Source organism: Delphinapterus leucas, chromosome 4, assembly GCF_059928025.1.
Source record: "Delphinapterus leucas isolate spDelLeu-1000000601 "Yukka" chromosome 4, BTC_Dleu_Yukka2, whole genome shotgun sequence".
Taxonomy (NCBI): domain Eukaryota; kingdom Metazoa; phylum Chordata; class Mammalia; order Artiodactyla; family Monodontidae; genus Delphinapterus; species Delphinapterus leucas.
In genome coordinates, this window is record NC_143132.1 from 568617 (window position 1) to 596588 (window position 27972).

Below are 27972 nucleotides of genomic sequence, written 5' to 3' on the forward strand. Positions count from 1 at the left end.
GTGGGAAGTGTGTGGTAAATATAGAAGCTTTCCCCCTTTGTCTAAAAGATTTCTTCTTTAAAATTAACTTTTTTTCTTTTAATTAATTAATTTTTGGCTACGTTGGGTCTTCGTTGCTCCACGTGGCTTTCTCTAGTTGTGGTGAGCGGGGGCTACTCTTTGTTGCGGTGCACGGGCTTCTCATTGCGGTGGCTTGTTGCGGAGCATGTGCTCTAGGCACACGGGCTTCGGTAGTTGTGGCACGTGGGCTCAGTAGTTGTGGCGCACAGGCTTAGTTGCTCTGCAGCAGTGGAATCTTCCCGGAACAGGGCTCGAACCCATGTCCCCTGCATTGTCAGGCAGAGTCTTAACCACTGTGCCACCAGGGAAGTCCCTAAAATTAACTTTTAAAAGCAAAAATAATAATGGTGGTTTTAACATAAGAAGTAAAAGGTATGACAACACAAAGGATATTGAAGGAGGATGGAGGCTCCTACCTCGTGTAGAAGTGGTATGCTATGTAAAGGTAGACTGTGATAAGCAGAAGAAACCTACTGTAAACCCTAGAGGAAACCACTAAAAAAGAAAGAGGTACAGCTGGTAAACTAATAAAGGAGGTAAAATAACCCTGCTAAAATAAAAGAAGGCGAGAAAAAGAAGACAAAGGACAGATGGGACAAATAGAAAACAAATAAGATAATAGGCTTAAACCCAACTCTTATGGACTGAATTGTGTCCCCCCCCCCCAAACTCATATGATACTGCATCTGGAGATGGGGCCTTTAAGAAGATAATTAAGGTTAAATGAGGTCCTAAGGGTGGGTCCCTGATCCAGTAGAACTGGTGTCCTTGTAAGAGAGAGAGACACCAGGAACGCACACACAGAGGAAAGACCACATGAGGACCCAGGGTGGGCCGTCTGCACACAAGTAGAGAGGCCACCGGAGGGACCAGCCCTACCAGTACCCTTGTCTTGGACTTCTAGCTTCCAGAACTGTGAGAAAATAAATGTTGTTTAAGCCACCCAGTCTGTGCTGGTTTGTTATGGCAGCCCTAGAAGACTAATACACCAACCATTTAAATAACTTTATTAACTGTAAAGGGCCAAGCACTCTGGTTAAAAGGCAGAGATTTTAACTACAGATTGTTAACATTGGATGAAAAAGCATGACCCATCAATGTTGTCCATAGAAATTTTTAGTGTAAAGATACAGACAGGATAAAAGTGAAAGTTTAGAAAAATACATAACATAAAAACACAAGTAAGAAGAAAAAGTGCTATATTAATATCAGTAGATTTCAGGAAAAGGAATAGTACCAGAAATAAAAAGACATTTACTAACAAAAAAAATGTCAATTCATCAAGAAGGCATAGCAATCTTAAATGTATGTGCACCTAATAACAGAGCTTCAAATTACATGAAGCAAAAACTGGTGGGACTAAAGAAAGAATTAGACAAATACACAATTGAAGTGGGAGACTGTAATACCTGTCTCAGCAACCGTAGACAAAACCTTCAACCATCTTGAGGAATTGGCATCTGTACAGCTCCCGGCATTCTTTCCTAGTGCTCATTCACTAAGATAGGCCATATGCTGGATCATGAGACAAGTCTCAAGAAATTCAAAAGGATTGAAACTGTAAAGAGTGTACTGTGACCACCGTGGAGTTAAATTAGAAATCAGTAACAAAAAGACTTAGAAAATCCCAAATATTTGGAAATGAAACAATACATTTCTAAATCATCTATAGTAAAAAATAAAAGCACAAGGGCAATTAGAAAATATTTCAAGCTGAATGAAAATAAAAACATGATGTCAAAATTCGTGGGATGTAGCTAAAGCTGTGCTTAGAGAAATGTTTACAGGCTTACATATTAATGCTGTGGATAAGGTTTAAAATCAATGATTGGGCTTCCCTGGTGGTGCAGTGGTTGAGAGTCCGCCTGCCGATGCAGGGGACACAGGTTCGTGCCCCGGTCTGGGAAGATCCCACATGCTGCGGAGAGGCTGGGCCCATGAGCCATGGCCGCTGAGCCTGTGCATCCGGGGCCTGTGCTCCGTAACGGGAGAGGCCACGGCAGTGAGAGGCCCGTGAAAAAAAAAAAAAAAAAATCAATGATTTAATTGTCCATCTTAAGAATCTTAAAACCAAAGTAAGTAGAAGGAAGGATATACCAGACAAAAGGGTAGAAGTCAAATGCTACAGAAAACGTAAAAGAAGATCAATGAAACCAAAAGTTGATGCTTTGAGAAAAGTAACAAGCCTCTAGTCTGACCAAGTAAGAAAGAAAACAACCTATATCAGGAATACAAAAGGGTACCTCACTATAGATCCTGCAGAAATAAGTCGTCCAGCCTGCCCCCCTAAGCCTGGCCACCCTTCTCCCTGGATCACACGGTTCCCACATGCTCTGCTTTACATGCTCTGGCAAAAACCTGCTAACACTGTTTCTGCACTTTCACATTTGGTTTTCCGCCTCGGCTGGACCTATTAGTCCTCAGAGGCATAACACCTCAGAGAAGATAATAAGGAAATATGAGCTATGTCATGCCAATACTCCACAATGTAGATGATGTGGACAAATTCTTCAAAAGACACAGTTGTTGTCTAGATGGGCATGAGAAGAAATGGAAAACTTAAGTGACTTTATATCTATTTAAGAAATTGAATCAGAAACTAAAAGCTTTCCTGGAAGAAAACTTTAAGCTCACTGGCTTTGCTGGTGAATTTATCAACCATTTAAGAGAGAAATAGCAATGTAACACAACATCCAGAAAATGGAGGAGGGAACACTTTGCAACTCATTGTATAAGGTCAATGTGACCTTGATAGCAAAACCAGACCAGGACATGACAAGAAAAGGAGATACAGATCAATTTCCCTCATGAATATAGAAAATACTTAAAATATTAGAAGTTGAATCCAGTGATGTGTTAGAAGGGAAGTGCATTATGACCAGGAAACTGGCAGGATGTTCCCAGGTCCATGGCTGGAGGGTACCACCTTGAGAGGGTTTTCTTGTGGGGGGGAAGAAATGGCATTGTAAGTGTGAGGGGAGGGGCCGGCGGAGGGGAGCTACTCACGCCCGGCCCTGTTCTCAGGAGGCTGGTGGGGCATCTGCCCTGGGGCCTTCCTCAGAGGCCGCTGTCCACGTTCCCGCTGACCTGTCAGCTCTGTCTTGGGGTGCAACCCTTCTCTGCAAATCCCACCCGAGATTGGGTGGGCGAAGTTACGCTAAGCTGTGAGTCTGGGGAAGGAAGGGCTGTGTTCTGCATGGAGGTTCCTCCCCCTCCCCCTGCCCTCGAGGCATCGAGGCGTCCACTGAAGGGGAGAGAAGACCCTGCTCCTGTTCTGGGCTGTGTCCTCAGGCAGAGCAGCAGGCGACCCACCTGCTGCCTTTGGAGCCAGGAAACAGTGCTGAGTTTATGCCCCTCCCGGGTAGTTAGTGGGAGTGGAGGGGGGTCACGGAGGTCACCCTGACCAAGGACTAGAATCTGGCTGGACTCTGCATGTGGTTGGTCCAGACGGCCCAGGGCCCTGGCCAGGGGTCCTCGGGTCCAGTAATGGTCAGTGTCCCTGACAATCAGTGCTGGTGGTCTGTGTGGGGACACTGACGTGCTGCCTGGACCCTCTGGACTAGGGGAGTGTCGTCGGCAGGTGGCCTCCAGCTGCCAGCCCCCTCGAGCCCGCTGGGGATGCGTGGGCTGTGGGGGCCGTCGAGGGGCTCCCGGCCCGCCTTCCTTGCGTCCACGGTCTCCTCTCCCTCAGGGGTGTGGCCCAGAGTTCTCGCTGTTCCTGGGACATGCCAGAACCTTCCTATCTGGGCCTCGGCCTGAGCTGTTCCCTGCGCTGGGGTGCCCGTCCCGCGAGGTCGCAGGCGCCCCCTCCCCACCCTCCCGCCCCCTCCCCTCCGCTCCCTCGTGGCCGCGGGGCACCGCTGCTTTAAGGGCGACATCACAAGGCTGCGGAAGGCCAGGGGTGTGGAACTCCGGGCTCTTCTCTTGGTGTTTCTGGAGTGCCCCTGGGCTCTGGATTTCCACCTCCATGGGGCCACGGGCCCGCACGTGAGCACAGAGGACGCGGCCATGGCTGAGGGCAGCGAGCTGGTGAACAGGCTCATGATCGAGAACGCCGACCTCAGGAAGCAGGTGCGCCTCATGAAGGAGAACCAGGTGCTGAAGCGGCTGCTCAGTGAGAGCTGCCAGGAGAGCTGTGGGCATGGGGGCCGCGACCTGCTCATCCCCAAGGCGCCTGCCTACCCCGAGGCCTGCTCGCCTGACAGTGCAGGTGAGCCCGGGCCTGTGTCCTCAGGCAGGTCCGCACCTGGGAGGAGGGCGGGCAGGTTACCCGCTTGGGCTGGTGGGGCTCTGTGTCCGTGGTGGCCGCCGAGGTGCTGTCACAGAGGCTACAAACAGCACGTCCAGGTCCACCAAGGTCAGTCCGGGGGTGCTGGTGGGCCCGGGCCGTGTGCGCCTCTCCTTTCCTGGGAGCCAGGCCCGCCGGGCCCGCTCAGCCCTCGTCCGGGGCAGCTTCGCCCGCCGCGCTGGCCGTCAGTCAAGGCCCGTCGCCTGGACCCCGCGACAGGAGCGGGAAGGGCGCCCAGGAGAGGGGAGCTGCAGCATCACCAGCAGGAAGTGAGTGAGGAACCGTAAAGCAGCGCGCCCTGTGGGAGCCGCTGCAGAGGCCGTGACACTTGCTGTGAAAGTCAGTTGGCTGTGCTTTAAACATTTTCATATGTGGAGTATGATTTAGGGCGTGGTTGGAGCCCTGACCTTGGTCTGAGTGGTTGGGATGTGGACAGTGGGCCCCTGACCAGGCAACCTCCTTGTCCCTGGAGGTGGTGATCACTCACTGCCCAGTAGGGCAGGCAGAGTCCACACCCCAGCCCTCGCCTGGGGGTGCCCGCGCCCGTGGACCTGCCATCTCTTGGGATGAGCCCTTCTTTTCGACTGGGTGTGAGATGGTTTCCTTTCCTTTTGGAAGCAGTTGAAGCTGCTTCCAAAGCTGCTGCCAGTTCCGCAGCAGGATGCCCGGCTGCTCCGGGGACCTCCGTTGTGTGGTCACCTCCTGGAGTCCACCGAATGCCTGCTGCCACCCTGAGCAAGCAAGCCCATGTGGAAGGTGGTGCCATCACCCATCAGCCCCCTGCACGCAGCTTGTGGGCGCAGGGCCCCGTGAGCGAGCGTGTCCCCAGGGTGCAAGGGTCCCTCACGGCATCTCCACACCTTCAGCCTCAGGGGGGCCTTGAGGAAGGAGCTCAGACAAGCAGGGGGTCCTCGTGGGGGATGGAGGGTAAAGGATGGGCAGCTGGAGAAACCCGGGGGCCCTGCTGGAGCTCAGGACACACACTTGTCCCCAGGCGCTTGCTGAGGAGGGGCTTGGCCTCACGGTGCTGTGTCCCGCGTGTGACGCCTGCAGAGCGTCCGTGCCGCCTTCGCAGCCTTCGAGGGACGCCTAGTGCACAGAGGCTCATGAGGCACTTGTCCCAAGGCCTCGTCTGCACTGTGACAACTGTCAACAGTCACCTGCCTTGTGCCGCTCTGTCACCCTTCATCCCAAGAATGGAGTTGTGCCAGGGCCTACCCTCAGGGCTCAGAGCCATCCACGTGGTCAGCCGGGCACAGGCTCTCTGGGCACCCCCTCACTGGGCCGGAAGGGTGGGCTGCGGGCGAGATGCAGGCCCTCGCTCAGGCTGGGCTGTTCCCCGTCAGAGTCCAAGTTGGGCCAGAGTCTCCGGGACTGTGGCCAGCACCCCGCCTATGGGCAAGCCCAGATCCTGCTGGACAGCAGTCTTAGGAGGAGCCCCAGCCCCTGGCCAGCCCGCGGCCACCAGGCCTTCTACAGGGAGGCCTTGGAGCCCCAGCTGCAGGGCGTGGGCCAAGGTCGGCATGGGCCCCAGCCATCCTCAGGGTCACCTCCATGCCTAGGGTTCAGCCTTCGGCAGAGGGTACAGCCTTGGCCTTGGGGCTGGACTTGGAGAACCAGCAGGTGTTCCTGCGAGCAGCTCAAGGTACAGACGGGAGAACTGCACACAGCAGCGGCTCACTGTCTGCATTCGAAACAGGATGTGCTCTGAAGACCCGTTTTTCTCATTTACCAGAGTCACTCAGGGAACATAACTGCCCCCAGGCTGAGCCTGAGCTCCTGACCCCACTCCCAGAGGCAGCCGCTGCCAACGTCTACTTGGCGTCTCTCTGACATTGTCGGTGGCTATTTGTGTGTGTCTAGGGATCCTTTTAGTTTACATAAATGGGGCTGAGCCGTTCTACACTTTGATTTCCCCAACTGTCCATCTTGCTGTCATTGCCCATCGGCCCTCTCCTGGAGGGCACACTGTTCCCTGTGGGTTCACCATAAGCCCTTCAGCCTGGACCCCACGACAGGAGCTCCTTTCCAGCTCCCTGTGACCACAGATGGCCCCACGTGTGCATCTGCGGCCTGCCGAGGGGTAGCTGTCAGGAAACGCTTAGGTCAAAGGCCGTGTGCAGTTGAAACGTTGAAGAGGACACTGGGGCCCTCTCCAAAAGGCTTTGGCCTCTGTACCCTGCACCTTCCTAGTACATGGCCTCATCTGTGGGAGCTGAGCCAGGCCACACTGGGGTCTCCTGAGGCCGCCTCGAGCAGATGGTACACATGATCCAAGGGACAGAGGCGGGGGCAGCCTCGACCGTCCCGGCCCCTCCCTCCTGGGCTTTATTCCTTCAGACCATCCTGGTCCCCGAGCCCCTCGAGTCATGGAGCTTCTGCTGTTGCCTGGACTCCTTGCTGTCCTGGGTGCAGTGTCGGGTGATTTAAGTAGTTTCTGAGTATCTCTCTGCCTCCTTCCCTTTAACACTGTGATGTGGCTGTTTCTGTATTGTTATAAATATATTTCAAATGGCTGTGTAATATTCCAAAAATCAGATGAACCACAATTTAATGAACTCTTCTTATGTTTGAAATGACAGTTCTTTTTTCTTACCCCGAGGTAAATACCACAGCAAAATACTTTATATTTAGGGTTATTTCCTTAGGGTTTGTTTTCCTAAAAGTAGAATCACTGGCTCAGAAGGCAGGGGTAATTTTTTCACATTTCTTCTGTGTACATTTACCCAGAGGATGATTTCATCTACTGCAGTTTTATTAAGCTCTTTTGGCTCTGTTTCTTCAAGTCTCTTTAGCCATTTCTCACACATAAATCTTTCACATTAATTAGTTTATTCCTGGAGCACTTTATGTTACTTGTAATCATGGATGGGATTTCTTTTTCCACTGTGTTTTCGTTATCAGTGTTGCTATGTTTTGGAAAGCTGTTGATTTGTAGATATTTATCCTATATCCAGCCCGTTCATAAGCTGTTTTATTCTGCTAAGTTTTTCAGTTCATTCTCCTATGTTTTCTAAGTCTGTAGTGGCTCTGTTTACAAAGGATCATTTTAAACGAGGTTGGCAGCTCATACACTTGTTTCTGTCTTTGTCTTTGTTCCTCAGAACTCCCAGGACCTTTGGCCTTGGCAGCCTCCCCACTATCCTCCTGGTGGGTGGTGGGCAGTGAATGGCCCTGTCTGCCCAGGGATCGGGGGGTGTGCAGTCTGGGTGCTGGGGAAGAGCCTTTCTAGTCCTTTTTTTTTTTTTTTTTTGCGGTACGCGGGCCTCTCACTGTTGTGGCCTCTCCCGTTGTGGAGCACAGGCTCCGGACGCGCAGGCTCAGCGGCCATGGCTCACGGGCCCAGCCACTCCGCAGCATGTGGGATCTTCCCGGACCGGGGCACAAACCCGTGTCCCCTGCATCAGCAGGCGGACACTCAACCACTGCGCCACCAGGGAAGCCCGTAGTCCTTATTTTTAAAGAACAACAACAAAAAAAAGAATTGAGAAACGGCTCATTTTGTTAAATTTTTATGACCTCGTTTCGGCATCGGCGGAAGTGCCCTCAGCTGCTTCTCACAGCTCGTCTGTGGGGTCTTGTTATGCTGCTTCGCTGAGAGACCCCGTGGGTCCTGGGTCTGAGCTGTGTCTGTTGTGGCATCTGTTTGGCTGGGGCTTTGCTTAGGATCTCTGGACTCTGTTCCTACATGAATCTGGGCTACAGTTTCCTTTCTGTGGGCTGTCTTTGCAGGGATTTGATATCAGAGTTGTGACAATTTATAACCTTAATAATCAAGCATCTTTTAATTTTTTCAGTGTTCCAACCTCATTTATATGATGTAGGGATTGTGGATTGTTTGGGAACTTGAAAGAACTCACTCACCAACCAATCACCCAGGCCTGCAGCCCTTTGCAGAATAATTATTCTGTACCTTCTAGGTTTTTCTTTTTTGCTTATTAGTCTATTTAGGTTTTCTACTTCTGAGTCATTTAAAGTAACTTCCCAGATGATCTCTCCTTTTATTAAAATTTTCAATTAATATTCAATTGTATATAATACCAATACTTTTATAATTTAAACATTATCTTCCTAGTCATTCTTATATCACTTTTCTCATTTCCAATTTTATTCCTTTATGTTTTGTTTCTCTAAAGTAGCTTTCCACAGTTTCGCTATCTCATTGGACTTTCCCTAGAGCTGTTTCGAGTTTATTTCTGCTGCCATTTTTATTATTTTCTAACTTTTTCTTTCTTCAAGGGTTCATTCCCATATGAATGTTTAATTTTTTGGTGATGTTTTAGAAGTAGTTAAAGGATTTAAGTTACCAATTTCACTCTAAATACAGTTTTTTGTTTTATAAAGTATTTTTTTTAATTTATCTTTTGGCTGTGTTGGGTCTTTGTTGCTGCATGTAGGCTTTCTCTAGTTGTGGTGAGCGGGGGCTACTCTTTGTTGCAGTGCATGGGCTGCTCATTGCATGGCTTCTCTTGCTGTAGAGCATGGAATCTAGGCGCATGGACTTCAGTAGTTGCAGCACATGGGCTCAGTAGTTGTGGCTCGCAGGCTCTAGAGCACAGCCTCAGTAGTTGTGGTGAACGGGATTCCTTGCTCCGCAGCATGTGGAATCTTCCCGGACCAGGGCTTGAACCCATGTCCCCTGCATTGGCAGGCAGATTCTTAACCACTGTGCCACCAGGGAGGTCCCTCTAAATACGGGATTTAAAAAAAAAATTTATTTATTTTTTTATGTAGCAGGTTCTTATTAGTTATCCATTTTATACATATTAGTGTATATATGTCAATCCCAATATCCCAATTCATCACACCACCACCCCCGCCCACCACTTTCTCCTCTTGCTGTGCATACGTTTGTTCTCTACATCTGTGTCTCTATTTCTGGCCTGCAAACCAGTTCATCTGCACCATTTTTCTAGGCTCCACGTATATGTGTTAATATATGATATTTGTTTTTCTCTTTCTGACTTACATCACTCTGTATGAGAGTCTCTAGATCCATCCACGTCTCTACAAATGACCCAATTTCGTTCCTGTTTATGGCTGAGTAATATTCCATTGTATATATGTACCACATCTTCTTTATCCATTCTTCTGTCGATGGGCATTTAGGTTGCTTCCTGGCTATTGTAAGTAGTGCTGCAATGAACATTGGGGTGCATGTGTCTTTTTGAATTATGGTTTTCTCTGGGTATATGACCAGTAGTGGGATTGCTGGGTCATACAGTAATTCTATTTTTAGTTTTTTAAGACACCTCCATACTGTTCTCCATAGTGGCTGTATCAATTTACATTCCCACCAACAGTGCAAGAGGGTTCCCTTTTCTTCACACCCTCTCCAGCATTTGTTTTTTGTAGATTTTCTGATGATGCCCATTCGAACTGGTGTGAGGTGATACCTCATTGTAGTTTTGATTTGCATTTCTCTAATAATTAGTGATGTTGAGCAGCTTTTCATGTGCTTCTTGGCCATCTGTATGTCTTCTTTGGAGAAATGTCTATTTAGGCCTTCTGCCCATTTTTGGATTGGGTTGTTTGTTTTTTTTAGTATAGAGCTGCATGAGCTGTTTATATATTTTGGAGATTAATCCTTTGCCCATTGATTCATTTGCAAATATTTTCTCCCATTCTGAGGGTTGTCTTTTCGTCCTGTTTGTAGTTTCCTTTGCTTTGCAAAAGCTCTTAAGTTTCATTAGGTCCCATTTGTTTATTTTTGGTTTCATTTCCATTACTCTAGGAGGTGGATCAAAAAAGATCTTGCTGCGATTTATGTCAAAGAATGTTCTTCCTATGTTTTTCTCTAAGAGTTTTATAGTGTCCAGTCTTACGTTTAAGTCTCTAATCCATTTTGAGTTTATCTTTGTGTATGGTGTTAAGGAGTGTTCTAATTTCATTCTTTTACATGTAGCTGTCCAGTTTTCCCAGCACCACTTATTGAAGAGACTGTCTTTTCTCCACTGTATATCCTTGCCTCCTTCATCATAGATTAGTTGACCATAGGTACGTGGATTTATCTCTGGGCTTTCTATCCTCTTCCATTCATCTATATTTCTGTTTTTGTGCAAGTACCATATTGTCTTGATTACTGTAGCTTTGTAGTACAGTCTGAAGTCAGGGAGTGTGATTCCTCCCGCTCAGTTTTTTTTCCCTCAAGATTGCTTTGGCTATTCAGGGTCTTTTGTGTCTCCCTACAAATTTTAAGACTTTTTGTTCTAGTTCTGTAAAAATGCCATTGGTAATTTGATAGGGATTACATTGAATCTGTAGATTGCTTTGGGTAGTATAGTCATTTTCACAATATTGATTCTTCCAATCCAAGAACATGGTATATCTCTCCATCTGTTGGTATCATCTTTAATTTCTTTCATCAGTGTCTTATAGTTTTCTGCATACAGGTCTTTTATCTCCCTAGAAAGGTTTATTCCTAGGTATTTTATTCTTTTTGTTGCAATGGTAAATGGGAGTGTTTCCTTGATTTCTCTTTCAGATTTTTCATCATTAGTTTATAGGAATGCAAGAGATTTCTGTGCAATAATTTTGTATCCTGCAACTCTACCAAATTCACTGATTAGCTCTAGCAGTTTCCTGGTGGCATCTTTAGGATTCTCTATGTATAGTATCATGTCATCTGCAAACAGTGACAGTTTTACTTCTTCTTTTCCAATATGTATTCCTTTTATTTCTTTTTCTTCTCTGATTGCCGTGGCTAGGACTTCCAAAACTATGTTGAATAATAGTGGTGAGAGTGGACATCCTTGTCTTGTTCCTGATCTTAGAGGAAATGCTTTCAGTTTTTCACCATTGAGAATGATGTTTGCTGTGGGTTTGTCATATATGGCCTTTATTATGTTGAGGTAGATTTCCTCTATGCCCATTTTCTGGAGAGTTTTTATCATAAATGGGTGTTGAATTTTGTCAAAAGCTTTTTCTGCATCTATTGAGATGATCATATGGTTTTTATTCTTCAATTTGTTAATACGGTGTATCACATTGATTGATTTGCGTATGTTGAAGAATCCTTGCATCCCTGGGATAAATCCCACTTGATCATGGTGTATGGTCCTTTTACTGCATTGTTGGATTCTTTTTGCTGGTATTTTGTTGAGGATGTTTGCATCTATATTCATCAGTGATATTGGTCTGTATTTTTCTTTTTTTGAAATATCTTTGCCTGGTTTTGGTATCAGGGTGATGGTGGCCTCCTCGAATGAGTTTGGGAGTGTTCCTTCCTCTACAATTTTTTGGAAGAGTTTGAGAAGGATGGGTGTTAGCTATTCTCTAAATGTTTGATAGAATTCACCTGTGAAGCCATCTGGTCCTGGACATTTGTTTGTTGGAAGATTTTTAATCACAGTTTCAATTTCATTACTTGTGATTGGTCTGTTCATATTTTCTATTTCTCCCTGGTTCAGTCTTGGAATGTTATACTTTTCTAAGAATTTGTCCATTTCTTCCAGGTTGTCCATTTTATTGGCATAGAGTTGCTTGTAGTAGTCTCTTAGGATGCTTTATATTTCTTTGGAGTCTGTCATAACTTCTCCTTTTTCATTTCTAATTTTATTGATTTGAGTCCTCTCCCTCTTTTTCTTGATGAGTCTGGCTAAGGTTTTATCAATTTTGTTTATCTTCTCAAAGAACCAGCTTTTAGTTTTATTGATCTTTGCTCTGATCTTTATGATTTCTTTCCTTCTACTAACTTTGGGTTTTGTTTGTTCTTCTTTCTCTAGTTCATTTAGGTGTAAGGTTAGTTTGTTTATTTGAGATTTTTCTTGTTTCTTGAGGTAGGCTTGTATTGCTATAAAATTCCCTCTTAGAAAGTCTTTTGCTGCATCCCGTACATTTTGGATCATCGTGTTTTCATCGTAATTTGTCTCTAGGTATTTTTTGATTTCCTCTTTGATTTCTTCATGATCTCTTGCTTATTTAGTAATGTATTGTATAGCCTCCATGTTTTTGTGTTTTTTTTACATATTTTCCCCTGTAATTGATTTCTAATCTCATAACGTTGTGGTCAGAAATTTTGCTTGATATGATTTCAATTTTCTTAAATTTACCAAAGTTTGATTTGTGACCCAAGATATGATCTGCCCTGGAGAATGTTCTGTGCACACTTGAGAAGAAAGTGTAATCTTCTGTTTTTGTCTGGAATGTACTATAAATATCAATTAAATCTATCTGGTCTATTGTGTCATTTAAAGCTTGTGTTTCCTTATTAATTTTCTGTCTGGATGATCTGTCCATTGGTGTAAGTGAGGTTTTAAAGTCCCCACTATTATTGGGTCACTGTTGATTTCCTCTTTTATAGCTGTTAGCAGTTGCCTTATGTATTGAGGTGCTCCTATGTTGGGTGCATATATATTTATAATTGTTATATCTTCTTCTTGGATTGATCCCTTGACCATTATGTAGTGGCCTTCCTTGTCTCTTGTAATATTCTTTATTTTAAAGTCTATTTGATCTGATATGAGTGTTGCTACTCCAGCTTTCTTTTGATTTCCATTTGCATGGAATATCTTTTTCCATCCCCTCACTTTCAGTCTGTATGTGTCCCTAGGTCTGAAGTGCGTCTCTTATAGACAGCATATAGATGGGTCTTGTTTTTGTATCCGTTCAGCAAGCCTGTGTCTTTGGGTTGGAGCATTTAATCCATTCACGTTTAAGGTAATTATCGACATGTATGTTCCTGTGACCATTTTCTTAATTGTTTTCAGTTTGTTTTTGTAGGTCCTTTTCTTCTCTTGTTTTTCCCACTTAGAAAAGTTCCTTGAGCATTTGTTGTAGAGCTGGTTTGGTGGTGCTGAATTCTCTTAGCTTTTGCTTGTCTCTAAAGCTTTTGATTTCTCCATCGAATCTGAATGAGATCCTTGCCAGGTAGAGTAATCTTGGTTGTAGGTTCTTCCCTTTCATCACTCTAATAATACCATGCCACTCCCTTCTGGCTTGTAGAGTTTCTTCTGAGAAATCAGCTGTTAACCTTATGGGAATTCCCTTGTATGTTATTTGTCGTTTTTCCCTTGTTGCTTTCAATAATTTTTCTTTGTCTTTAATTTTTGTCAGTTTGATTATTACGTGTCTTGGCATGTTTCTCCTTGGGTTTATCCTGCCTGGGACTCTCTGCACTTCCTGGACTTGGGTGGCTATTTCCTTTCCCATGTTAGGGAAGTTTTCAACTATAATCTCTTCAAATATTTTCTCAGGTCCTTTCTCTCTCTTTTCTCCTTCTGGGACCCCTATAATGTGAATGTTGGTGCATTTTAATGTTGTCCCAGAGATCTCTTAAGCTGTCTTCATTTCTTTTCATTCTTTTTTCTTTATTCTGTTCCGCAGCAGTGAATTCCACCATTCTGTCTTCCAGATCACTTATCCTGTCTTCCTCCGTTTTGCTGCTATTCATCCTTCTAGTGTATTTGTCATTTCAGTTATTGTATTACCCATCTCTGTTTGTTTGTTCTTTAATTCTTCTAGGTGTCTGTTTTTTAATTCTTCTAGGTCTTTGTTAAACATTTCTTGCATCTTCTCGACCTTTGCCTCCATTCTTTTTCCGAGGTCCTGGATCATCTTCACTATCATTATTCTGAATTCTTTTTCTGGAAGGTTTCCTGTCTCCACTTCATTTAATTGTTTTTCTGGGGTTTTATCTTGTTCCTTCATCTGGTACATAGCCCTCTGACTTTTCGTCATGTCTACCTTTCTGTGAATATGGTTTTTGTTCCACAGGCTGCAGGATTGTAGTTCTCCTTGCTTCTGCTGTCTGCTCTCTCCTGAGGAGAATTTAGATGATTACTTTTATCCACCAGTTCATTTTCAGACTTGCTCAGTTTGTAATGCTCTTAAAACATCCAGGTTCAGATGTAGAGTCAGCAGCATCAGAAACTCAGATGATAGATCTTGACTGATGTAGACGAAGATGAATCAATAGTCAATCTAATGATACCAAGGGACCGCTGCTTATCGAAAACCCAGTCTTCAAACTGAGAGCAGAGTTCTTCCCGTTACATGTTAAATCCTCTCTGAAATCCTGCTAGTGTTGGAGGGTCTCCTGCAGAGGCGCGGGTGGCTGTGTCTCACTGTGAGGACAAGGACACTGGCAGCAGAAGTTCTGGAAAGTACTCCTTGGCGTGAGCCCTCCCAGAGTCCGCCTAAATACAGTTTTTTTTTTTAAACAAATCCTACAGCTTGGCTTGGGTTGTTATTCTTTTTAAATTTATTTATTTATTTGTTTATGGCTGTGTTGGGTCTTCGTTTCTGTGTGAGGGCTTTCTCTAGTTGCGGCAAGCGGGGGCCACTCTTCATCGCGGTGTGCGGGCCTCTCACTATCGCGGCCTCTCTTGTTGCAGAACACAGGCTCCAGACGCGCAGGCTCAGCAGTTGTGGCTCACAGGCCTAGTTGCTCCGTGGCATGTGGGGTCCTCCCAGACCAGGGCTCGAACCCGTGTCCCTTGCATTAGCAGGCAGATTCTCAACCACTGCGCCACCAGGGAAGTCCCTAAATACAGTTTTAAATGTACTGATGTGGTAGTATATATAGTGTTCTGATTTTCAGTATTTTTCAATAATCATTTTCTTCCTATTTTTATTTCCTCCTTGATCTGATCATTACTTAAGAGAATGCTTTTAATTCTGAGGAGACGGAGTTTTCTATTGACTCTCATTTTTCATTTACAGTTTTATTGTAATGTGACCTGAAAATTTGGACTTCACTGAGGATTAAATAAAATTTTTTTTTAACGTTTAACACAAATTTATTAAGGCTTAGGAATAACAGAAGGGAATTTCAATTCACTAAATAGAAACTAAATGAAAAATGCAAACCCACCTGGCCACACAACAGTCCCTTTAAAACTGGGTCATAGATGTGGCTCTTCCCCAAGTCCATGAGGTGAGTTTTTCCAGCCCCTGCCCACTGCTGGAACAGCCCACCTCCCCTCGGAATATTTGCATCCTGAGCACAGGGATCCAGGCTCCTCTGGGGCTGAGCCAGAGGAAGAATCCAGCTCTGGGGACCCTTGATGCCTCAGCCTTGTTAAGTTCCTGAGGCGTGTCCCATTGACAGTTTGTGGGCTGTGTGTTTGGCAGGGGATGCACATCGAGGGACACTGATCACGGCTTTGCTTTTACAAGGAAATTTGGAAACAGCCCCACATGCCTCAGTGGGATGATGGTTAAAAAAATCTGTGTCTTTGTGCAAGTGTGTGTGCACGTGAGCCGGGAAATGGTTAAATGAACCAGTGAGCTACCAAATGACTCAGTCAATGTGGATAAATCTCAACAAAAGATAAGTTTCAGAATAAAACATGTGTCAGATGATACCATTTATGTAAAATTTAAGAAGCACATAACAGTCACTGTCATAGTGTGTGGATGCACAGGTTGGAGGAGGCATCAGAGGCACCCACGCTCACTGTGCCCATGAACCTGAGGCTGCTGGTGTCCTTGGGCGCCAGCGCCCATAGCTGTTTTGCCCATGTGTCCGTCACCTCCTCCAAAGCGTAAATGGGAGCAGGTGTCAGAGCCGGGGCAGGGTGTGTGCGTGTTCTTAAAGTGGTCTCTACACTTCTCGGGATGTTTCGGGAACCTCAGCCTGATGTCTCCTTCCTCTCCTCCCTGCCCTAGTTCCAGATTTTGGAAGATTCAACGGTGGCCCTGATGCACCCTCCCAGCTGCAGGCGTCCTCCCTGGAGGATCTGCTGTGCTCACACGCCCCCCTCTCCAGCGAGGACGATGCCTCCCCGGGCTGTGCGACCTCCTCCCAGGTGCCCTTCAAGGATTTCCTCAGCTCCCCAGAGCTGTCTGCGCCCCGTGGCTCTGACCGGAAGCTGTGCCCGCTCCTGAGTTCCTTGCAGGACCCGCTGGCGGACAAGAGCCTGCTGGAGCCCAGGGAGGTGGGCCGGCCCAAGAAGGTGTGCTTCTTGGAGAGCAGCCTGCCCTCCGGGGACAGGACCAGGAAGAGCTTCTACCTTAACGGTACAGCGGGCCAGGGGTGGGTGCAGGGTGGGAGGCGCTGCTGGGGAGAGTGGTCCGGGCTCTGTGCTGCTGCATTTATCTGCGTCAGTATTGATTCCAATACACAGTGTCTCAATGACTGTAGCTTTATAATAAGACTGTAAATCAGATGGTATAAGTTCTTCAACTTTGTTCTTTTTGTCCAAGTTGTTCTGCCTATTCTAGGTTCTGTATGAATGTTAGAATCAACTTGCCCATTTCTACAAGAAAACCTTGCTGGCATTTTGATTGGAATTGTCCTGGACCTCCAGGTCACTTTTCAGAGAAATGGCATTGTAACAATATTGAATCTTCAGATGTGCAGACACTGTACTGGCGTATCTTGTTCTATTGCACTTTGCTTTATGTGTGCTTCACAGATATGGCATTTTTTACAAATTGAAGGTTTGTGGCAGCCCTATGTGGAGCAAGTCTATTGGCACCATTTTTCCAACAGCATTTGCTCACTTAATGTCTGTGTGTCACGTTTTGGTAATTCTTGCAATATTTCATACTTTTCCATCATTATTATCTTTGTTGTGGTAATCTTTGATCAGTGGTCTTTTTTTTTTTTACATCTTTATTGGAGTATAATTGCTTTACAATGGTGTGCTAGTTTCTGCTTTATAACAAAGTGAATCAGTTATACATATACATATGGTTCCCATATCTCTTCCCTCTTGCGTCTCCCTCCCTCCCACCCTCCCTATCTCACCCCTCTAGGTGTCACAAAGCATGGAGCTGATCTCCCGATCAGTGGTCTTTGATGTTACTATTATAACTGTTTTGGGACACCAAGGACTACGCGCATACAAGACGGCAAACTTAATGCATATATGTTGTGGGCGTTCTGACTGCTCCAGCTACCAGCCCTCCCCTGTCTCTTCCTCTCCTCAGGCCTCCCTATTCCCTGAGACAAGACAATATTGAAATTGGCCAATTAATAAGCCTACAATGCCTCTAAGTGTTCAAGTGAAAGGAAGAGTCACATGTCTCTCACTTTAAACCACAAGCTAGAAATGATGAAGCTGAGTGAGGAAGCCAGGTCAAAAGCCAAGAAGGGCCAAAGCTGGGTCTCTTGTGCCAAACAGTTAGCCAAGCTGTGAAGGCAAAGGAAAGTTCTGGAGGAAATTAAAGTGCTACCGTGATCACACGAATGATAAGAAAGTGAAACAGCCTTATTGCTGATATGGAGAAAGTTTCAGTGGTCTGGATAGAGGATCAAACCAGCCACAACATTCCCTTCGGTCAAAGTCTAACCTGGAGCAAGGCCCTAACTCTCTCCAATTCTATGAAGGCTGAGAGAGGTGAGGAAACTGCAGAAGAGAAGTTTGAAGTTAGCAGAGGGCGGTTCATGAGGTTTAAGGAAAGAAGCCATCTCCATGACATAAAAGTGCCAGGTGAAGCAGCAAGTGCTGATGTAGAAGTTGCAGCTGTTGTCCAGAAGATCCAGGTGAGATAATTCATGAAGGTGGCTACACTAAACAACTGATTTTCAATGTAGATGAAACAGTCTTCTGTTGGAAGAAGATTCTATCTAGGACTTTACAGTTAGAGAGGAGAAGTCACTGCCTGGCTTCAAAGCTTCAAAGGACAGGCTGGCTCTCTTGTTAGGGGCTAATGCAGCTGGTGACTTGAAGTTGAAGCCAGTGCTCGTTTATCCTCTGAAAATCCTAAGGCCCTTAAGAATTATGCATTTATCATCTGAAAATCCTAAGAGCACTCTGCCTGCACTCTATAAATGGACAACAAAGCCTGGGTAACAGCACATCTGTTTGCAAAATGGTTTAGTGAATATTTTAAGTCCCCTACTGAGACCTACTGCTCAGAAAAAAAGATTCCTTTCAAAATATTACTGCCCATCGACAATGCACCTGGTCACCCTGGAGCTCTGATGGAGATGCACAATGAGATAAAGGTTGTTTTCACGTCTGCTAACACAACATACATCCTGCAGCCCATGGATCAAGGAGTCATTTTGACTTTCAGGTCTTATTATTGAAGAAATACATTTCGTAAGGTTACAGCCACCAGAGACAGTGATTCCTCTGATGGATCGGGGCAAAGTCAATTGAAACCTTCTGGAAAGGATTCATCATTCTAGATACCATTAAGAACATTCATGATTCACGGGAAGAGGTCAACATATCAACATTAGGAGTTTGGAAGAAGTTGGTACCAACCCTCATGGATGACTTTGAGAGGTTCAAGACCTCAGTGTGGGGCTTCCCTGGTGGCGCAGTGGTTAAGAATCCACCTGCCAATGCAGGGGATACGGTTTCGAGTCCTGGTCCTGGAAGATCCCACATCCTGTGGAGCAACTAAGCCTGTGCACCACAACTACTGAGCCCGCACACCACAACTACTGAAGCCCGCATGCCTAGAGCCCGTGCTCCACAATAAAAGAAGCCACCTCAATGAGAAGCCCGTGCACCGCAACAAAGAGTAACCCTGCTCACCGCAACTAGAGAAAGCCTGTGCACAGCAACAAGGACCCAACGCAGCCCAAAACAAAACAAAACAAAACAAAACCCTAATATTCGATTATTTAAAAAAAAAAAGACCTTAGTGGGGGAAATAACTGCAGATGTGGTAGAAACTGCAGGAGAACTAGAATCAGAAGTGGAGCCTGAGATGTGACTGACTTGCTGCAATCTCAGGATAAAGGCTTCATAGATGAGGAGCTGCTTTTTATGGATGAGCTAAGAAAGTGGATTCTTGAAATGGAATCTAGTCCTGGTGAAGATGCTGTAAAGATTGTTGAAATGACAACAAAGGATTTAGAACATTACATAAACGTAGTCAATAAAGTAGCAGCAGGGTTTGAGAGGATTAACTTTAATTTTGAAAGAAGTTCTATTGTGGGTGAAATGCTATGAAACAGCATTGCATGCTACGGAGGAATTATTCTTGAAATGAGATGCAGTCAATGTAGCAAACTTCATTGTTACCTTTTTAAAGAAATTGCCACACCGACCCCAGCCTTCAGCAACCACCACCCTGATCAGTCAGCAGCTATCAGCACTGAGGCAGGGGCCCTCCCCAGCAAAAAGGTTGTGACTCACTGAAGGCTCAAATGATGGTTAGCATTTTTTAGCAATAAAATATTTTAAAATTAAGGTATGTACATTGGGGTTTTTTTGGACGTAATGTTATTGCACACTATAGACTACAGTATAGTGTAAAACTAATTTTATGTGCACTGAAAAACCAAAAAAGTTCATGTGACTTGCTTTAGTGTGATATTTTGCTTTATTGTGGTGGTCTGGAACTGAATCAGCAATATATCCAAGGTATGCCTGTATATCTCTCGATTTATTTAGTTCTTTAAAAATATCGCTCAAGCCGCCATCCTTGTTAGTATAGTGGTGAGTATCCCCGTCTGTCACGTGGGAGACCAGGGTTCGATTCCCCCACGGGGAGGCAACACGCCCTTGGGACTTCCCTGGTGGAGCAGTGGTTAAGAATCCGCCTGCCAATGCGGGGGACTTGGGTTTGAGCCCTGGTCTGGGAAGATCCCACATACTGCAAAGCAACTAAGCCCATGCGCCACAACTACTGAGCCTGTACTCTAAAGCCCGTGAGCCACAACTACTGAGTGCATGTGCCACAACTACTGAAGCCCGCGCACCTAGAGCCCGCGCTCCACAACAAGAGAAGCCACTGCAATGAGAAGCCCGTGCACCACAATGAAAACCCAATGCCTCCAATAAATAGATAAATAAATAAGTTAAAAAAATATTGCTCAGCAATATTTTATAGTTTTCTGTGTACAGATCTTGCACATGTTTGTTGAATTTATCCCTTAGTATTTCATGTTTTTGATGCTGAAAAATAAATAGTATTGTTTTTATCAATATGAATTTCTGATTGTTTCTCGTATATAGTAACACAATTGGTTTTGTATATTGACCCCATGATGGTTAATTTTATTTGTCAACTTGACTGGGCCATTAGGTGCCCAGATATTTGGTCAAACATTATTCTGGGTATTTCTGTGAGGATGTTTTTGGATGAGTTTAATATTTAAGTCAATAGACTGAGTAAAGTAGATTGACTTCCTTACTGTGGGTGGGCCTCATCCAATCAGTTGAAGGCCTGAAAAGGACAAAAAGGCTGACTCTCTCCTAAGTAAGAGGGAATTCCTCCTGCCTGACTGCCTTTGGATTGCAACTGAAATCTCAACTCTCACACCTCCAGTCCTTTGAACTGGAGCCACACCATTGATTCTCTTGTTTCTCAGACCTTGAGCTCAGACTGAGACTATATCATCAGCTCTTCTGAGCCTCCAGCTTGCTGACTCACCCTCACAGATCTTGGGACTTGTCAGTTTTCATAATCACACACACACACACCACACATGGTTCTGTTTCTGTTTCTCTAAAGAACCCTGACAAATAGAACCTTGTATCTTGCAACTTAACTGAACTCACATATTTGTTCTAGTAGTTTTTTTTTTTAGATTCCTTAGGATAGATATCGTGTCATTTGTGAATAAAGGCAAAGTTATTTTTTCATTTCTAATCTGTATGCCTTTAATTTCTTTTTCTTGTCTTATTGCATTGGCTGGAACAGTGTTGAATAGAAATGGTGACAGTGGGCATTCTTGTCTTTTTTGGATTTAGGGGGAGAGCATTCAGTCTGTCACCATTAAGTATGATGTTAGCTAAGTTTTGTAGATGCCCTCCATCAGGTTGAGGAAGTTCCCTTTAATTCCTTGTTTGCTCAGAGTTATCCTGGATGTATTTTGGAATTTGTTGAATGCTTTTTTTGCACCTATTGAGATGAGCATTTGGTTTTCATTGGTAGTTTGTTAATATGGTAAATAACATTGATTGATTTTTGAATTATAAACCCACCTTGCATTACTGAGGTAAACCTCACTTGGTCATGATGTATTATACTTTTTTGTATTGTTTGATTCAATTTACTAAATTTTTGTTAAGAATTTTTGCAGTCTGTGAGGAATATTGGTCTATAGTTTTCTTATAATGTCATGTTTTGACTTTGATATTGGGTTAATTTCAGCCTCAGTGAATGAGGAAGAAAGTGTTCCATTCTCTTTAATTATCTAGATGAGTCTGTGTAGAATTGGCATTATGTATTCCTTAGGTGTCTGGTAAATTTCGTCACTGAAACCATCTGAGTGTTGAATTTTCTTTGTGGGAACATTCTCTCCCCACCCCAACAAATTCAATTTCCTTAGTTGATATAAGGCTGTTCAATTTTTAAAAAATTTCTTCTTGAGTGAGATTTGGTAGTTCACTCACAAAAAAAGATACAAAAGTGAGCTTTTGTATCTTTTAAGGAATTGGTTCATTTCATCCCAGTTGTTAAATTTATTGGCATAAAGTTGTTGTTAATATTACATTACTATCCTTTTAATGTCTGTAAAATCTGTGGTGATGCCATCTCTCATTTCCGATAGTGGTAATTTTTGTCTTCTTTTTTTCTGTAATAAGTCTGGATAGAGGTTTGTCAATCTTACTGACTTTTTTTCTTTGAGGAATAGGTTTTTGGCTGGATCTTGGAAGGCCCAAGTTGGCTAGACATGACTTCTAGATCCTCTCAGGTGTAGCTCGTTTCTTCTGCCTAATTTATACTTTAGGGAAGCAGGGAGAAGGACTGATTCCTGATGAGATAAATGTATTAATACAGAAGGGGGAGTTTGCACCCTGCTTCTCCATGGGCCCCATTTTCCCTAACATGTTTCTGTGCAGTGTATCTGGTTCTCAGCTTTAATTCCTGGGTACCTCCTACAGCACTGCTAAGTGATTAAGGAAGGAGAACACTGAAAACTATAAAACATGGTTGAAAGAAATTAAGACCTAAATAAATGGAAAAAATCTTGCAGTCATGGCTTAAAAGACTTAATATTATCAAGATGGCAAAACTCCCCAAATTGATCCACAAATCTCAATGCAAATCCTTATCAAAATCCCACCTGGCTCCTTTGCAGAAATTGACATGCTGATCCTAAAATTTGTATGGAAATGTATGGGACTCAGAATAGGCAAAGCAATCTTGAAAAAGGAGAATAAAATCGGAGGACACACATTTCCCAATTTCAAAATTTACTATAAAGTTACAGTAATCAACAGCATGGTACTGGTATAAGAACAGGCATACAAGTCGATGAAATAGAATAAGTCCAGAGATAAACCCATGCATCTACAGGTTTGATCTTTGACAAGGGTTCCAAGACAATTCAGTGGGGAGAGAAGAGTCTTTTCAACAAACGGTGCTGGGAAAGTGGATATCCAGGTGCAAAATAATGAAGTTGGACTTCACACAACTACGAAAATTAACTAAAAATAGATCACAGACTTAAAAGACATAAAACTCTTAAAAGAAAACATAGACATAACTCTTATGACCTTGGATTTGACAATAGAGTCATAGCTGTGACACCAAAGGCATGAGCAACGAAAGAAAAAACAGTTATATCAGACTTTATCAAAGGTAAACACTTTGGTATTTCAAAGGAAAGTTTCAAGAAAGTGAAAAGTCAGCTCATGGAATGGGAGAAAATATGTGTAAATCATGTATCCGATAAGGGAGCAGTATCCAGGATATATAAGAACACTTACAACTCCTCAGTAAAAGACAAACAATCCAATTAAAAATGGGCAAAGAATTTAAATAGACATTTCCCCAAAGAAGGCAGACAAATAGCCAATAAGCACGTGAAAAGATGTTCAGTATCCTCAGCCATCAGTGAAATGCAAATGAAAACTGCAGTGAGACACCACTTCACGTCCACCAGGATGGTTATAATAAAAAAGACGGACAGGGCTTCCCTGGTGGTGCAGTGGTTGAGAGTCCGCCTGCCGATGCAGGGGACGCGGGTTCGTGCCCCGGTCCGGGAAGATCCCACGTGCTGCGGAGCGGCTGGGCCCATGAGCCATGGCCGCTGAGCCTGCGCGTCCGGAGCCTGTGCTCCGCAACGGGAGAGGCCACAACAGTGAGAGGCCCACGTACCGCAAAAAAAAAAAAAAAAGACGGACAATAAGCAGTGTTGGAGAGGGAGTGGGGGAATTGGAACCTACACACCTTGCCGCTGTGGAAAACAGTCTGGCAGTTCCTCAAAAAGTTAGACATAGAGTTACCTCGTGTCCCAGCAATTCCATTCCAAGGTATATCACCGAAAGACTTGAAAACATTTGTCCACACAAAAATGTTTATATGAGCGTTCATAGCAGCATTATTCATATTGCTGTGGAATATGCCCAGATGCCTATTAATGGAGGAATGGATAAACAGAATGTGCTGTATCCATACAACGGACTGTTATTCAGCCATAAATAGGACTGAAGTCCTGACACACGTTACAACATGGATGTGCCATGAAAACATGCTGGGTGAATGAAGCCAGTCACGAAAGACCACATATTATGTGATTCCACCGATATGAAATGTCCAGAGTAGATAAATCCGTAGGGTCAGAAAGTGGGTGTGTGGCTGCAGGGTGAACTGTGAGTGAGCGCTAGTCGGGTGCAGGCTTTTGTAGACTGTGGTGATGGCTATACGACTTGGTGAATATACTAAAAGCCACTGGATTGCATATTTGAAAAGAGTGAATTTTATAATGTGAATTACATCTCAATAAAAAGAGTTAAAAGTCATTGGGAAGCAGCGAGCCCCTCAACCTCAGCTCCTTTGTGTGTAAGTGGAGTCTGAGGCCCCTCGAAGGCTCATCGTGAGGAAAAGTCAAACCACGGAAGGACCAGAGATGCTCCTGGAGGAGGGAACGGAAGCAGCCCGGCTCAGCTGGGTTGGTTGCTCGGGGCCTCGAGGGCCCCTCTGAGGGGGGTCCGAGCCCCTGTTACCAGGAACCTCCCCGTCACCCCCGGTTTAACCCTGAGTCCAGAGCCTGTCCTGCCGCTCCGGCCGCAGCCGCCAGATTACTTTCTCGACACCGTCTGTGGCTCCCTGTCTCCACAGGCTCAGCCCAGCATTTCTCCTGGGCCCTCGGACACCTGGCCCTCTGCCGCCCCCAACCCTGAGACCTTGTGACCCCAGGGCCCTCACAGGGCTCTGGGTCTTGTGGCTCAGGGGAGGCCCTCTGCCCCGGGCACCCACACCCCCTCGGCCCCTATGCTGGCCCACCCATCTGCCCGGCCCACAACCCCTGAGACCTGGACTGCTCTGAGTTCGGCCTCGTCCTCCCCACTCAGCACCTGCACAGGCCCGGCCGAGGGAGCGGAAGGACGGATGTCCCCCCAGCCTCTCCTGGTGTCCACAGAGGAGGAGGCTGCCGATACCTGGCCTTGATAAGCCCGTGCTGACTGGCAATCACGTTCCTATGGAGAGTGACCGGGCGGGGTTCTGGGATGGGGGCTGTGTGGACAGTCACAGGATGGGGCCGAGGGAAGCAGAACAGCTGCCCGAGGTCACGGGCAGTGTTGGTCCTGGAGCCCAGCGCTCATGCCCACACAGACAGCCCGCAGGAGCAGTTCAGCAACTCCCCGGGCCACTGAGCACTGCCGGCATGGCTGGGGAGTCAGGCCGAACTCTCTGTGTGCTGGGGGTCCTGAGCCTTCGGTGGGCACAGGTGTTTGTGGGTAACAGGACCGGGGGGCCGGCGCTCCACGCGGAGCACCTATCCCGTTTGTGCACTGCCCGCCCGGTGGACGGACCTAGCAGGGCTGTACCATCCAACACCCTTGGAAGGGGTTTGGATCACGGGCGGGTTTGAAGGTTGCAGGGCTTTAGGGAAAGCTTTAGAAACGGGCACGTTATTAAATGTCTCCCGTGGGGAAGAAAGGGCAGAGTGTGGAAGGTACAGGATGCTGTGCCGAGAGCCCGCGCCCCCCCAGCCGGGCGTGTCCTGGTCAGTGAGGGCGCCCCGGGCATCGTGAGGCAGGCCCTTTCTCACTCGGCCGTCTCTCAAGGTCAGGTGCACCCGGTGATAACAGTAGGCAGTGTGACCTTCAAAGAGCACAGTGGTTTTGAAGGGTATTGATCGTATCACGGTTGTCTGGTGGAAGACTTGCTGACATCGGAGACTGCTGCGGGGAGGGGAGATTTGGGAGCAGGTTTTGGAGGGGAGGGCGGTTGATGTGCCGGGGTAACGGTGGGAAATAATTAAAATTAGAATCTGCCAACGCAGCAATCCTATTCACAACGAAGGAAAGTCTTATTACCGAATAAGCACTAGACCAGCATGCGATGCACACAGGCTGCCGAGACAGAGCCTCACCGTTTCACGTAGCTACGCAGACTGGATCCACACGTGTTACTTACATGTCCTTCAGTTAACCAGACCCCACACTCAGGTGGGGGACATGCCTAGCCCATCCCGAGTTCACCTGGTCACAGGGCTGGGGCCTCTGAGGGGTCAACTTAGACTGGGTGCTGAGCAGACTCGGGGACAAGAAAATAATGCTGGGCTGTGAAACAGGCTTTTAAAGTGTTTACGCCCATCTTTGTTGGGGAGCGGGGGAGGGATGGAGAAAGGACCTGGGATCAGGGTGCTCAGGGAACATGCCAAGAACGGGGAGGAAAGGAAAGCTCTCTTTCCCCTTTGGCAACAGAAAATTCAAAGTTTCCTTTTAAATTTGTGTTTGCCTCACAGTGGAGGGCAGGTGTCAGTGGGGAGGAGGGTGCCCCCTCAGGTCACAACCAGGGCCTTGCGGAAGGCTCTGCCGGGCTCCTGAGGCTTCACCGCAAACCCACAGTGTCTGCGTTTGGGTCGGTCCTCTCCCTGAAATGGACCCTGGAGCACAGGCAGGAGGAAGGTGGGTGGCCCCTGACCCTCCGAGTCCTGGCCGGCCTGTCTCACTGGCCCCCCCGCCCCCCTCCCCCTTGCAGAGATCCAGAGCTTTGCTGGCACCGAGAAGGACGGGCGCATCGTTGGGGAGATCGCCTTCCAGCTGGACTGGCGCATCCTGGCCTATGTCTTCCCAGGGGTGACCCGGCTCTATGGCTTCACTGTGTCCAACATCCCTGAGAAGATCAAGCAGGTGCGCCTCCCTGCCTGGGGGCCCTCCCTGCCCTAGAACACCCCCTGCTCTGGGGTCGCCTTCCTGCCCTAGGACCCTCCCCCTGCCCCGGGGTCCCCTTGCTGCCCCATCACACGTGGTGCCCACACAGCTGCAGCCCTGGGCGAGCCTGAGTGGTGTCTGAGGCAAATGTGCCAGGGGACACGATGAGCTGGTCCCATGAGTCCCTTTGCTCCCGCTCCTGGCTTGGGACAGTCTCAGGAGTGGCTCCAGGCCGGGGAGTATTTTGACGCTCAGCCCCAGCTGGCAAGACACCTTCTGCGAGCCTGGGGTGCCGCTCCGTGCTCTCCCTGACACTGTGCTGGAGGGAAACTGGGGGACGACTCCCCTGGTGGGGGCATGGCTGTGGGCCTCAGTGTCACCACCTACACAGCTGCGCTAGGGGAATCTAGCCCCTGCCCCGCCCCCGGCCCTGAGCCTGGGCCTCACCTCCCGCCCCACTCCACGGCCCCGCCTGCGGGTTCTGGGCTCTGCCCGCCCACCCGCGCCTGTGCCCACAGACGTCCATCAAGTCCCTGGACGGCTCAGTGGACGAGAAGAAGCGGCTGGAGCTGACGCACCGCTACCTGACGCTGACGGCGCGCCTGGAGAGGCTGGGCTACAAGCGCGCCGTGCACCCCGTGTTCAGCGAGTTCCTCATCAACACCTACGGCATCCTGAAGCAGCGGCCCGACCTGCGCGCCAACCCGCTGCACAGCAGCCCGGCCACCCTGCGCAAGTTGGTCATCGACGTCGTGCCCCCCAAGTTCCTGGGCGACTCGCTGCTTCTGCTCAACTGCCTGTGCGAGCTCTCCAAGGAGGACGGCCGCCCGCTCTTCGCCTGGTGAAGCCTCCGACCCGCGCCTCCCTGCAATAAACGCGTGTTGCAACCCGGGCGCCGCACTCCTCATCCGCTCCCCGGAGGGCGCGCTGAGGGCGCCAGGGCCCGGTACGCCGCCGCCCGCGCTGTCCCGACACGCCGGCCGGCGCCCGGCCACCCGCCCCACCGCCCACACCTGCGCAGCGGGTCGCACTCTATTAAAAGTCGTCTGTTTGCTGTTCCTCCTTTACCGCTGCTCTTTGAGGGCAGAGGCCCCGCTGTGTTTGGAACGAGGCCACCAACCCTGAGGACCCGCCAGCACACACGGCGCCTGGTCCCCTCCCCTGGGGTCGCAGTGCCTCCTCTTGGAAGGGCAGCGGTCCGTCCCCCTGCGGGTTTCCCCGAAGGCGGAGCCTGTGGCAAGGATTCCCCAGCAGGCAGGGCAGCTGCAGAATCTGCAGGGCGGAGTGAAAACACAGGCACCTTTTTCAAAAGTCAGGAATTGCAAGACAGCGACTGCAGCGCTTTAAACCACGTGCCCGCGTGCAGCTGTGTGGGTGCGCCCTGCCGGCGAGGCTGGCGCAGGACGGGCAGTTTACTTGGGAGATGATTCAAGGAAGCAGGAGCCCCCAGGGGAAGGGGAGCCAGTGTGCAAAGGGCGTCGATTTTCTGCCTGGTTCTGGGATCGAGAGCCCTGGTCCCTTTGGTTGGAAGGTGGTAGTAGAAACCAGCAACCGGGTGCTGGTGAGATGGCTTTTTCCTGTAAATGGTGGAGCTTTCTAGGGTCCCCTATTCAGGAGCTATTTTTAGCACCTGCCAAAAATTTTAATGTCTCAAAACTG

General features: G+C 47.1%; 1 protein-coding gene across 1 annotated transcript; it reads left to right on the forward strand.

Annotated features, from left to right (window-relative positions):
• Window positions 1-3864: 3864 nt before the first annotated feature.
• Window positions 3865-27441, forward strand: SPATC1L (spermatogenesis and centriole associated 1 like). Its single transcript, XM_022597059.3, has 4 exons — window positions 3865-4270; window positions 15959-16309; window positions 26141-26292; window positions 26832-27441. Exons 1-4 carry the CDS (start codon window positions 4069-4071, stop codon window positions 27156-27158), a joined length of 1032 nt encoding a protein of 343 aa, XP_022452767.2. The 5' UTR covers window positions 3865-4068; the 3' UTR covers window positions 27159-27441.
• The last annotated feature ends 531 nt before the right edge of the window (window positions 27442-27972 follow it).